A 13,241-nucleotide genomic window follows, 5' to 3' on the forward strand; every position below is an offset into this window, starting at 1 on the left:
TGAAACTGGCAGTACTGTGAGTTTACCCACGTAAAGGAATGAGTACAGATGGGCCAACATTAAGCGCTGACTGTATAATATGAACTCCCACCAGGAGGTCGTACTATTTCCCCTATATGCAGAGGAAACTGGCCCAGGCCCGGGAAGACACTAGGTTCAAGGTCGCTGGGCTTCAGAAGGGCTAAAGCAGGATTACCTGGCTCCAGAGTTCATGTTCTTAGCCCGGCGCGGTAGCTCACGCCTGTAATACAAGCACTTTAAGAGGCCGAGGCAGGCGGATCACCTGAGGTCAGGAGTTCAAGACCAGCCTGGTCAACATGGCGCAACCCCGTCTCTACTAAAAATACAAAAGTTAGCTGGGTGCGGTGTCGGGCACCTGTAATCCCAGCGGGAGGCTGAGGCGGGAAAATGGCTTGAGCCCGGGAGGCGGAGGTTGCAATGAGGAGAGATTGCGCCACTGCACTCTAGCCTGGGCGACAGAGCAAGATTCTGTCTCACACACACACAAAAAAACGTGTTCTTAAAAAAAAAAAAAAAAGAAAGAAACTCCCTTGCGAAAAGCCAGCTACCCAAAGGCATAAAAAGTACTTTAAAACTGCTGGCCGGGCGCGGTGGCTCACGCCTGTAATCCCAGCACTTTGGAGGCAGAGGCGGGCAGATCATGAGGTCAGGTGATCGAGACCATCCTGGCTAACACGGTGAAACCCCATCTCTACTAAAAATACAAAAAATTAGTCGGGCGTGGTGGCAGGCGCCTGTAGTCCCAGCTACTCCAGCTACTCCGGAGGCTGAGGCAGGAGAATGGCGTGAACCCAGGAGGCGGAGCTTGCACTGATCAGAGATCGCGCCACTGCACTCCAGCCTGGGCCACAGAGCAAGACTCCGTCTCAAAAAAGAGAAAAAAATTAGCGGGGCGTGGTGGCAGGCGCCTGAAATCCCAGCTACTTGGGAAGCTGAGGCAGGAGAATTGCTTCAACCCAGGAGGCAGAGGTTGCAGTGAGCCGACATCATGCCACTGCACTCCAGCACTTCAGCCTGGGTGACAGAATGAGACTCCGTCTCAAAAAAAAAAAGAAAAAAAAAAAAGTGTAGCTGGACCTGCACAGAATATGGCGTATGTATATAACATCTTTGGAAGGAGACTCAAACTGGTAACAGGAAATGAAATTGGATGCTAGGAGACAAACTGGTAAAATTCTCTTTTTATCACCTTGACTGGCTTGAAAACAATAAACCCTAGTTGATTTTATTTATGGCTGCAAGATGACTGTAGTTTTTCCCTTGTCTAGAGATTGTTTGAAACTTCCCATAGTGAAGCAAAACTTGTTCATCTGCTAAATGATGCTTTTGTGACGTCATTAAATGTTAACAATGTAAGGCCGGGCGCAGTGGCTCAAGCCTGTATCCTACCACTTTGGGAAGCCGAGACCGGTGGATCTCAGGAGTTCGAGATCAGCCTGGCCAATATGGTGAAACCCCATCTCTACTAAAAATACAAAAATCAGCCAGGCATGGTGGCATGCGCCTGTAATTCCAGCTACTTGGGAGGCTGAGGCAGGAGAATTGCTTGAACAGGGAGGCAGAGGTTGCAGTGAGCCAAGATCACGCCACTGCACTCCAGCCTGGGCGACAGAGCAAGACTCCTTCTGGAAAAAAAAAAAATCTGAGCTACTTGGGAGGCTGAGACAGGAGAATCCCTTGAGACTGGGAGGCAGAGGTTGCAGTGAGCAGAGACTGTGCCATTGTACTCCAGCCTGGATGACAGAGGGAGACTCTGTTTCAAAAAAAAAAAAGAATTCATAACAGAGGAAACAAGTATTGAATAGCTATCAAAATACTTTAAAAATGAATTTGTGATCCAGTAATGCCTGTATGTTATTAAATCTGCCAAATAAAAAGATCTAGCTGTGGGTCCAACCGCTACTCAAACAAACAAACAAAAAAACATTAGTATCAACCTTGGGCTGGGTGTGGTGGCTCATGCCTACAATCCCAGCAATTTGGGAAGCTGAAGCAGGAGGACTGCTTGAGTCCAGGAGTTCAAGACCAGCCTGGGCAACATAGTGAGACCGCCAATTCTACAAAAATAAAATAAAAATTAGCTGGGCATGGTAGCACACATTTGTATTCCTAGCTACTCGGAGGCTGAGGCAGGAGGATCGCTTGAACCCAGGAGTTCAAGGTTACAGCGAGCTATGATCATGCCACTGCACTCCAGCCTGGGTGACAGACTAAGACCCTGTCTCTAAAAATAACAACAATAATAGTCATAATAATAATCATAATAGTATCAACTTCATAGAGTCCTTGATCATTAAGACAATAAATGCTCAGAACAGGACATGGCATATAGAAGTCATTAACTTAATGCTTGGTCTCTTGCAGTTATTCCAAACATAAACCCGGAAGATTGGGATGATATATGGATAAAAAAATCCGAAAGTTTTGTTTGTTTGTTCATTTTTGAGACAGAGTCTTGCTCTATCACCCAGGCTGCAGTGCAGTGGCACCATCTCAGCTCACTGCAACCTCCACCTCCCAGGTTCAAGGGATTCTCCTGCCTCAGCCTTCTGAATAGCTGGGATTACAGGCGTGCCCCACGCCCGGCTAATTTTTGTATTTTTAGTAGAGACCAGGTTTTGCCATGTTGGCCAGGCTGGTCTCAAACTCCTGACCTCAAGTGATCCGCCTGCCTCAACCTCCCAAAGTGCTGGAATTATAGGCATGAGCCACTGCACCCAGCCAGAAACCCCAAAGTTCTTTTTTGTTTTATTTTTTGATTTTTTGAGACAGAGTCTCGCTCTGTCGCCCAGGCTGGAGTGCAATGGTGCGATCTCAGCTCACTGCAACCTCGTCTCCCGGGTTCAAGGATTTTCCTGCCTCAGCCTCCCGAGTAGCTGGGACTAGAGGCACCTGCCACCACACCCGGCTAATTTTTGTATTTTTAGTAGAGACGGGATTTCACCATGTTGACTAGGCTGGTAGCGAACTCTTGAGCTCAGGCGATCCTCCTGCCTCAGCCTCTCAAAGTGCTGGGATTACAGGTGTGAGCCACCGTGCCCAGCACACCAAAGTTTTAAAGAAATGAGGCTCAAGATTTGGTAACAAGGGAATCCCAGCTAGACGCCAGCACCAGATCATATGTGCTGTGCAGTGAGAAGTGCCAGGCAGGGCGCGAACTCCACCCTCAACCCCAGGGCAGGCAGGGAGACGGGGAAGCCTTGCAATCCAGAGGGAGCCCAGCGACTTTTGCTCACTCCCTCCGTCCCTGGCTTCCTTGTGCCCCTCACCTGCCCGCTGCCAGTCTGAATGGCCATCACCTCCATGCCACCCATTCCCATGCATCCAACCTCTGGCCCCAGCCTTCAGGACTGCGGTCTCTGGAGCCCCCAGGTGCATCCCAGCCCCTCCCACCTCTCCTCTTTCCAAGAAGGGCACCAGGTTCTTTACTTTGCTTTATTGTTTGTGGGGTGAAGATAAGGCCTTGGGCTTGAGAAACGCATTGTCATAAAGTTATAAACTGGGAGACTGGGTGAGAAGGCATAGAGACAACCGTCATCGCCCATCCTCCCTTTCTGCGGATGAGGCGGGACAAGGCCAGGCCCCTGGCTGGGTCTGGGACGCGAGGGCTCTCAGAGCTTGGAGAAGGTGACGCTTTTCAGTTCCTTGTTTTCAGTCGCGGCCTGGACCGACTTCATGAGGTCCTGGGTCTGCAGCATGCTCATGTTCCAGGACGCCTGGTACCCAGGGTGTTGGGAAAGAACGAGGAGAGAGATTAGCAGGGGCCAATCAGGATAAAGCATGCGAGCACCCTGCACCTTGGTTGGTCGCCTGGGGTTAGAGGAGGGCTGTGATTGGTCGGAGCGTGCGCCTTACCACGTAGTTGAGGCTCTCGGCCACCGAATGGTCGCGGGAATAGAGCAGGTTGACCTTGGTGCTCTGCACCGCCACGGGGCTCTTGCTGGAAATCTCGGCCGCCAGCGCTAAGGCAGCATCGAGCATGACCTCCTTGTCTGGGAACACCCGGCTGCAGCGAAAGAGATCAGGGACCGGGTGGGCTGGGAAGGGCTCTCTCCTCCAACCTCCCGCAGATGAAGAAGTAGCCACTCACAGAGGAAGGCCCAAGACCCCAGAGAAACAGCCCAATCAGAGCAGGGGGCTGACCCCACAATAAAGAAATGACCTCACCAAGAAAGGATGCCCCTTGGAATTCTAGAGCAAGGAGACAAGGGGACCCGGAGAGGCCTCCAACCCTCCAAGCTGGCTGCCCCCAGCACTGAGCTACCAGGGCCATGGCCCTACCTGACCAGCCCACTGCCCAGGGCCTCGTCAGCCATCATCTTGCGGGCGGTGAAGGCCAGCTCGTTGACCAGGCTGCAAGGGGAAATGTGCATCAGGAGGCGGCTGCCACCCCGGGGCTGGGAGATGCTCTGGGGTCCCCCGCCCACGCCCCCACACCCCCTGCACCCACCTCTGGTTCCCGATGACCTTGGGCAGGCGCTGCAGTGTTCCTACATCGGCAGCCAAACCCACGTCCACCTCCTGGGGGAGGAATCGAGTCACTGTTTGGTTTCTGCCCAATACTGTGCCCCTCGCAACGTCAACGTCCATGAAATTTCATGTTTACTGGAGAGTCCCACCCCACCTTCACCCCAGTGACTTCCTCCAAAGTCCCATTCCATTGCCCAGGCAGCTTCTTGACTCAGGCAAGTTCCTTCAACCTAGAATAGAGCCCACCTTCCCACTCATGTGCCCTCCCATTCCTTCAGGGCAGCTCCATCATGAGAGAGGCACCCTCCTCACCCTACCTGAGACCCCTTTACTGCATCCCCCGGCTCCATCCTGCCTCCCACCCTCACCAGCATGGCCCCAGGAGCAATCTCTGCCTCTGGCACCTGCCAGCCTCAACCCCACCCCATACTTTACCCACTCACAACTTCACCTCTTGACTTCCTCTATGGGCAAGTCTACTTTGTCAGGTTCAACTCCAGCTCTTCCATGAAGCCCTCGAGCCTCACTCCAGGCCCCCCAACCCCACCCCACTGCCCAGCTCTAAGCAGGAGCTCGGGAGGATGACTCACCTTCACCTGGAAGAAAGCATCCTGGGCACAGTACCGGATGTCACAGGCGGTGACGAGGTCCACACCTAGGAGGTAGAGGCCAAGGACACTGAATGACCACCAGAACCAACCCCGCTTCCCGGGACGTGGGGCTGCCTCTTGGGACACAGTCTGGCCCATGACAGAGCTGAGGCTGGATGCCAGTGGCCGCAGCATCAGGGCAGCAGCCTGACCTGGGGAGCACCCGAGCAGGAATACAGCCGCAGACTCACCTCCGCCAATGCAGCCCCCGTGGACGGCAGCAATCACGGGCTTGGGGCACTGAGAGGGAACAGGAAGAGTGGGGTCAAGGCTGGCCCAGGGGAGGCGGGTATGGAGAAGGATGCCCTCCAGCCCCCTAGAGTCACCTTCTCGATGACATTGAAGGTCTCCTGGTATCGAGTGATGATGTCACGGAGGTACCAGCTGATCCGGGCCACATCATCTCCTTTGGGCTGCAAGAGGTCCGAAGCCATGTCCATCAGGTCAATACCTGGTGAGAAGGCATGAGGGAGCTCATCCAGGCCCCCAGGCCCCACCCATTGACTCAACCAGGGATCAGAACCCAGGCACAGCAGGTTGGAACCCCCAAACCACCAAGGCGGAAAAAACAACTCACACACGACTTGGTGAGGGATTGCATGTTGGGTGGGAAGGAAATAAAAGCTGGTATTTGTGGAGTCATTACTCACTGAATCCTCACAACAACCCTACCAGCTAGATCCTATTACTATTTGTGTTACCAATGGGTAAACTAAGGCACAGAGAGGTTAAGCACTTGCCCAAGGGGGTCACACTGGCTGGTGAGTAGTGAGTAATGAACTATTTCAATTAGCTCATTAATGTTTTTAGAGACAGGGTCTCACTCTGTTATACCAGTGGCACAATCATGGCTCACTGCAGCCTCGAACTCCCAGGTTCAAGCAGTCCTTCCACCTCAGCCTTCTGAGTGGCTGGGACTGTGCCCAGGCTGCTCTTGAACTCCTGGGCTCAAGCGATCCTCCCGCCTCGGCATCCCAAAGCACTGGGATTACAGGTGTGAGCCACCATGCTGCATCAGAAGTGGGATTTTAAAATCTGGAACCATGCAGCTGGCTCCAGAGGCCATGCTTTTCCCCAAGATGCCAGACAGCCCGGGACTCAAGGTCTGCAGCGTGAGCAATGCAGTTAATGGTGGTGATGTTTCCTGAGATGAGAAACATCTCACGATGCAGCAATTTCCGTGGCTCCAACTTCAAGATGATCCCAAATCTGACCTCTCCTCCATCAGTTGTTCTCCATGAGCCTACCCTGCTCTCCCTGTTTCCACCTGTGTCCCCAGTCTGTTCCCTACACGCAGCCAGGGAGACCCAGTGGACACCTTCTTGGGTCAGACCCTCTTTTTTTTTATTTTTATTTTTTTTGTTTGAGACAGAGTCTTGCTCTTGTTACCCAGGTTGGAATGCAGCGGCATGATCTCGGCTCAATGCAACCTCCGCCTCCTGGTTCAAGCGATTCTCCTACCTCAGCCTCCTGAGTAGCTGGGATTACAGGCGCCCGCCACCACGCCCGGCTAATTTTTCTATTTTTAGTAGAGACGGGGTTTTGCCATGTTGGCCAGGCTAGTCTCAAACTCCTGACCTTGTGATCCACCTGCCTCGGCCTCCCAAAGTGCTGGGATTACAGGCGTGAGCCACCGTGCCTGGCCCAGACCCTCTTTTTCCCTCCTGTCGCTCTTAGAACAAAATGGAACGTCCTTGTCATCACTATCCTGCATGAACACTGTTCCCAACCTGTTACTTCGGGCACACTGGCCTCCAACTCTGTGTGTGTGTGTGGGTGGGTGGGTGTGCACACGCACGCGTGGACAGGGCTGCTGCAGTGGTACAGAACCTTCTCACTGAGAAGGTGACCTTGAGTAAAGACCCAGAGGAGGAGAGGGAGGGAGCCAAGGACCTTTGGGCTGACAACCATCCCTCCCTCTGCAACAGCCACAGACTGACTCCTTCACTTCCTTCAACTATAGCTCAAAGGTCACCTCCTAGAGAGACCCTCCCTGGCCAACCTGGCTCGACAGTGGCCCCATCCCCCGCATCCTGACCCCGCCTTACCTCCGGGCTGCATGGCTGCTATCCTATGATTATGTCCTTATCTGCTTGAGGGTCTGACTCCCTTTCTAGAATGTGAGCTCTGAGAACGCAGGAGTTCTTGTCTTTCTGTCCACTGCTGCATCCCCTGTGCCTAGCACACGGCCTGGCGCACACAAGCTGCTCAATAAGTGATCAATACAGACAACAGTCCCCATCCTCAGGGGGAGGTAAACAAATGAATAAAAAAGTATATTTTGGGGCTGGGCGTAGTGGCTCACGCCTGCAATCCCAGCACTTTGGAAGGCAGAGGCAGGAGGATCGCTCGAGGCTAGGATTTTGAGAACAGCCTGGGCAACATTGCAAGACCTCTTCTCTACAAACAATGAAAAAATTAGCTCCACATGAGGCTGGGCGTGGTCGCCTGTAACCCCAGCACTTTCGGAGGCTGAGGTGGGCGGATCGTTTGAGCCCAGGAGTTGGGGGCTGCGGTCAGCTATGATCGTGCCACTGCACTCCAGCCTGGGCGACAGAGCGAGACCCTCGCTCAAAATTAAAAAAGAGAAAGAAAAGAAAATGGAAGGACAGAGAGGTGAAAAGACAAGTGGAGATAGGATCCAGAGGACTGCCTGAGGCCAAAGTCCCCCTTACTTTTAACCAGCATGCCAGCTACTGAGATGACAGACATTTAGCAGCTAAGAGCAAGGACTCTATAGCCAGGCAGCATGAGTTCCAAAATCCCAGCTCTGCCACTTACAAGCTGTGAGAATTGGGTAAGTTTCCTGCTGTCTCTGGATCTGTTTCATCTTTAAATGGGGCTTATAGCAGAACCTGTCTTGTGGACTGTGATTAGAATTCATTAATATGTTTAAAGTGCTTAGAAAGGTGCATGACACACCATGAGTGCTACATAATTGTGGCCAACTTTTTCTTTCTCTAATTAGTAGTTCTACTCTATCACTGGGTCACGGCATGACCCGCAGTTTCTTCTTTCTGGCCTTTGGGGTCTTGCTGCTGAAAATAAGATGAGATGGCCACATTCAGCTAGGAGCTGAAAGATGAGGACCTGGGCCCGGCACAGCCACAAAAGAGCCCCATCTTTCTGTTCTCAGACATGAGCTCTATGAGAGCAAGGGGTCAGGAATGGGGGCTGCCTCCCGTTTCCACATCTCCAGCACCCAGGAGGGGGCTCTGGCACTGTACTGTGTCACTGAATGCTTGTCAAATGAATGAACAAATGAACAAGAGGAGGAAGAGAGGGAGATGAAGAAAGAAAGCAGGAGGCTGGGTGCGGTGCTCATGCCTGTGATCCCAGCACTTTGGGAGGCTGAGGCGGGAGGATCGCTTTAGATCACGGGTTCGAGACCAGACTGGGCAACACAGCAAGCCCTGCCTCTACAAAAAATGAAAAAACTAGCTGTGCATGGTGGTGCACACCTCTGGTCCCAGCTACTTGAGGGGCTGAAGTGGGAGGATGGCTTGAGCCCAGGAGGGCGAGGCTGCAGTGATCTGCGATTGCTCCACTGCATTCCAGCCTGGGTGACAGGGAGATCCTGTTTCAAAAAAGAAAGAATGAAAGAAAGAAAGAGACAGAGAGAGAGAGAGGGAGGGAGGGTGGGAGGGAAGCAACGAAGGAAGGAAGGGAGGAAGGGAGGATGAGAGGGAGGAGAGGGAGGAGAGGGAGGGGAGGGAGGGGAGGGAGAAAGGAGGGGAAGGGGAGAGAAAGAAAGAAAGGGACCTGGGAAGATGTTAATGGACAAAACAGAAAGAAATAGTTTACTGTCTGTCTTCCCCACTGAGTTGGGAACGCCATGACGACAGGGTCTGGGACTGTCTTAGTCACGACTGGGTTCCAAGCACTAGGCTCTGGGCCCTGTGCAGGAATCAGTGTATGAAATATTTTGCTTCTGGTTTAGTCCTAAAGGGCCAACCCTCCCACGGACAACTACATACTCTGGCTGGACAAGAAACAAACCATTATCTGAAGGCACTGGGCAGATTCTGGAGGGAGTGACCACTTAGGAGAGTGGCAGAACACTCTCTTGGTGTTTTTGAAAATGGTTTTGAAAGCTTTCAGCCTGATAGCAGACTGAAATTGTGCTTGAAGAGTCACAGGATAGAGTCCAAGGTGACCAGAGCTGCCGGGAAGTGAGGGGGCATATTCCAAAGAGGGGAGAGCCAGAGCACGGAGTCCCGAATTCTGTGTATCAACTCTGCCCTAATCTCTTGCTGGGAGATTTATGTTTTTGTTGTTGTTGTTCTTTTTGTTTTGAGATGGGCTCTTGCTCTGTCACCCAGGCTGGAATGCGGTGGCATGATCACAGCTCACTGCAGTTTTGACCTCCTTGGTTCAAGCCATCCTCCCACCTGAGCCTCCAGAGTAGCTGGGAGTGTGGTCATGCATCACACCCAGCTAATTTTGGTTTGAGACGAGGTCTCAGTTTGTTACCCTGGCTGAAGAATTAGTTTTTAAATCTTTTGCTGGGGGTGCATGTATGGTCTGTAAATCAGCAAGAAGCCAGGCACAGTGGCTCACATTTGTAGTCCCAGCACATTTGGGAGGCCGAGGCAGGAGGATCACTTGAGTTCAAGAGTTGAAGACCAGACTGGGCAACGTAGCAAATAAAAACAGAAAAACCAAAAAAACTAATTCCAACTAAGCTACCAAAACAGGAAACTCAACACTCTTTGGAATTATATGATAGAATCCAGAGTATCCACATCTTATTCCTATATCCCAATATCCAGGAAACAATCCAAACTAACTCAAAATACAAAGAAACAGGAAAGTAAAGCCATTTTCTTTTTTTTTTGAGACAGAGTCTCGCTCTTGTCACCAAGGCTGGAGTGCAATGGCATCATCTAGGCTCACTGCAACCTCCACCTCCTGGGTTCAAGCGATTCTCCTGCCTCAGCCTCTCCAGTAGCTGGGATTACAGGTGCGCACCACCACGCCAGGGTAATTTTTGTATTTTTAGTACAGACGGGGTTTCACCATGTTGGCCAGGCTAATCTTGAACTCCTGACCTCAAGTGATTCACCCGCCTCAGCTTCCCAAAGTGCTGGGATTACAGGCCTGAGCCACCGAGCCCGGCCTGCCATTTTCAAGAGAAAAGATCGTAAGGAGTCTGACCCCAAGATGACCCAGATGTTGAGATTTGAAGACAAGAATTTTTTCTTTTTTAGACGGAGTCTCGCTGTGTTGCCCAGGCTGGAGTGCAGTGGCGCCATCTCGGCTTACTGCAACCTCCGCCTCCCAGGTTCATGCCATTCTCCTGCCTCAGCCTCCCGAGTAGCTGGGTAGTCACTACTACAGCTACTCGGCTAATTTTTTTATTTTTTATTTTTAGTTGAGATGGGGTTTCACCGTGTTATCCAGGATGGTCTCGATCTCCTGACCTCAAGATCTGCCCACCTTGACCTCCCAAAATGCTGGGATTACAGGCGTGAGCCACCACACCCGGCCAGAAGACAAGGATTTTAAATCAGTCATTATAACTATGCTCAATGGCAGGAAGAAAAACATGCATGACAAAAAATATATAACTGACCAGGCACAGTACCTTAAGCCTGTAATCCCAGCACTTTGGGAGGACGAGGTGGGCAGATCACTGGTGGCCAGGAGTTCAAGACCCACCTGGCCAAAATGGTGAGACCCCGTCTCTACTACAAATATAAAAATTAGCCGGGCATGGTGTCAGGTGCCTGTAATCCCAGCTACTCGGGAGGCTGAGGCAGGACAATGGCTTGAAACTAGGAGGCGGAGGTTGCAGTGAGCCGAGATTGTGCCACTGCACTCCAGCCTTGTCAACAGAGTGAGACACCTTCTCAAAAAAAAAAAAAAAAAAAATTAAGCACGCCTGGTGGCGGGCACCTGTAATCTCAGCTACGCAGGAGGCTTAGGCAGGAGAATTGCTGGAACCCAGGAGGCAGATGTTGCAATGAGCTGAAATTGCATCACTGCACTCTAGCCTGGGTGACAAAGAGAGACTCTGTCTCAAAATAAATAAATAAATACATAAAATAAAATATGAACCAAATGGAAACTGGAGAATTGAAAACTACAATATCTGAAATTTAAAATCAGTGAGTGGTAGCTGGGCACGGTGGCTCACGCCTGTCATCCTAGCACTTTGGGAGGCCTAGGCGGGTGGATGACCTGAGGTCAGGAGTTTAAGACCAGCCTGGCCAACACGGTAAAACCATCTCTACTAGAAACACAAAAAATTAGCCGGGCATGGTGGCGGGCGCCTGTTATCCCAGCTACTCGGGTGGCTGAGGCAGGAGAATCACTTGAACCCAGGAAGCAGAGGTTGCAGTCAGCTGAGATTGCGCCATTGCAACAAAAGCAAAACTCCGTCTCAAACAAAACAAAACAAAACAAAAAATATCACTGGATGGGCTTTACAGGAGGATAGAGATAACGAAAGAGTCAGTAATTGTGATTAGTGGAAATTCTCCAATCTGTAGAACAGGTCAGTGGGTCAATCCAAAGATCCAACTGACCAGTAATTGGAAATCAATTAGTGAGTTGAATAGTTGCACGAAAGCATATTATTATATTATATGCTGACACAGCTATAGGCTGAGAGGTTAAGCATGTTGTTCACGGCCACAGATCCAGGATGGAAACCCAGACTTCAGAGCCTATGATCCCGTCGTGTTCTGTTGGACTAATTTTCGTATTTGAATGTTTTAACGTAGGCCTTTTAAAAAAAAAATGATAGGGCTGGCCATGGTGGCACCTGCCTGTAATCCCCCCAGTTTGGGAGTCCGAGGTGGGAGGATTGCTTGAGCTCAGGTATTTGAGGTTACAGTGATTTATGATTAGGCAACTGCACTCCAGCCTGGGTGACAGAGAAATATCTTGTCTCCAAAAAAAAAAAAAAAAAAAAAACAGATAAAAGTGTAACTTAGGGGCCTGGAGACCATCCTGGCCAACATGGTGAAACCCTGTCTCTACTAAAAATACAAAAATTAGCTGGGCGTGGTGGCCCGCGCCTGTAGTCCCAGGTAGGACAATTGCTTGAACCCGGGAGGCGGAGGTTGCAGTGAGCTGAGATTGTGCCACTGCACTCCAGCCTGGCAACAGAGCAAGACCCCGTCTCAAAAAACAACAAACAAACAAAAAAAGTGTAAGTTAGAAGCTGCTTAAAACCCTAATTCAGAAGCACTGCTCCACTGTCTATTGCCAGGAGCTAGGAAGGCTGGCAGGGTGTGTGAAGAGCGTCTGGTACCTGCAGTGAACATTTTTCCTGCACCAGAGATCACCACCGCCCGACAGTCAGCGTCTCTCGAAATCTTGTTGAAGCACTCTACCATCTCTCTGTGAAGCAACGAGTGAAGGGCTACAAATGGGGCGGGAATACCGTGCCCTCATGGCCATCTCCTCACAACGTTCCACTTTCACCCAGTCCCGCAGCCCCGCCTCCCCCCGCAGGCAGGCCTCCAGGATCTGCAGGTCAGACCTCCAGAAGACCTTGTTCATGGCATTCCTCTTGTTGGGCCGGTTGAGCTGAACATGGAGAACATGTTTCTGCGCAGACGTCACACGAAGGGACTCATAGCTGTGGTCTGGGGCTTCACCGAGGGCTACTCCGGAAGCCTCCTCTTGTGCAGGGGAGCCAGTGAGGCGAAGGCTAATACTGAGTCCCGGGTAGTTGGAGGCTGTGAGTTCTGGGGAGACAGGAAGAGCCTTTGATGACCCCAGACTGCAAGACACAGGCCTATCGAATTAGGGAGTCCTTCAAAAGGGAGCACACGAACCCCTGAATTTAGGGGACTCGGGCCCTTCGTGACCCCGGATAGGCCTCCCCGTCCTACATCTGCTATAACAGCACGAGAGCGCGACGCACCCCCATAAGTCAAGAGGTGACTCACGCCGGGTCAGTAGGTCGCGGAGTCTGCGAGAAGCCACTATCCCCGCCGCCATCGCCGCAGCCTTCGTCTACTGTGTTGGGACGGAGTAACCTGCCCGTTAGCGGAGGGGGCGGGCACAAAAGGCCGCCATGTTGAGCGAGGGCACCGATGCCGCAACCTGACAGGCAATGACGCCGTTCTCTCCGCCATCTTTACT

The 13,241-nt window shown here is 51.6% G+C and overlaps 1 protein-coding gene and 1 long non-coding RNA gene across 2 annotated transcripts; one reads left to right on the forward strand and one right to left on the reverse strand.

The window, feature by feature from the left end:
• Nucleotides 1-3,442: 3,442 nt before the first annotated feature.
• LOC129019632 (delta(3,5)-Delta(2,4)-dienoyl-CoA isomerase, mitochondrial) lies at nucleotides 3,443-13,241 on the reverse strand. Its single transcript, XM_054462607.2, has 10 exons — nucleotides 13,046-13,241; nucleotides 12,634-12,841; nucleotides 12,403-12,491; nucleotides 5,468-5,592; nucleotides 5,333-5,381; nucleotides 5,082-5,146; nucleotides 4,472-4,542; nucleotides 4,303-4,374; nucleotides 3,877-4,027; nucleotides 3,443-3,737 (listed from the first exon to the last, which is right to left on the reverse strand). The coding sequence occupies exons 1-10, from the start codon at nucleotides 13,095-13,097 to the stop codon at nucleotides 3,633-3,635; spliced, it is 987 nt and encodes a 328-aa protein (XP_054318582.2). The 5' UTR covers nucleotides 13,098-13,241; the 3' UTR covers nucleotides 3,443-3,632.
• Nucleotides 6,513-12,785, forward strand: LOC134738840 (uncharacterized). The gene is made up of 2 exons (XR_010124983.1): nucleotides 6,513-7,938; nucleotides 12,361-12,785. It is a non-coding gene; the product is annotated as an uncharacterized LOC134738840 (long non-coding RNA).

This window comes from Pongo pygmaeus, chromosome 20, assembly GCF_028885625.2.
Source record: "Pongo pygmaeus isolate AG05252 chromosome 20, NHGRI_mPonPyg2-v2.0_pri, whole genome shotgun sequence".
NCBI lineage: Eukaryota > Metazoa > Chordata > Mammalia > Primates > Hominidae > Pongo > Pongo pygmaeus.

Bases quoted from the DNA above. Each gene is read 5' to 3' on its own strand.
- LOC129019632 (XM_054462607.2), bottom strand. From the start codon at position 13,097: ATGGCGGCGGGGATAGTGGCTTCTCGCAGACTCCGCGACCTACTGACC. The intron at 12,492-12,633 runs GTCTGACCTGCA...GTTGCTTCACAG, and splicing joins ATGAACAAGGTCTTCTGGAG to AGAGATGGTAGAGTGCTTCA. The intron at 3,738-3,876 runs GTAAGGCGCACG...CCTGGGTACCAG, and splicing joins CCGAGAGCCTCAACTACGTG to GCGTCCTGGAACATGAGCAT.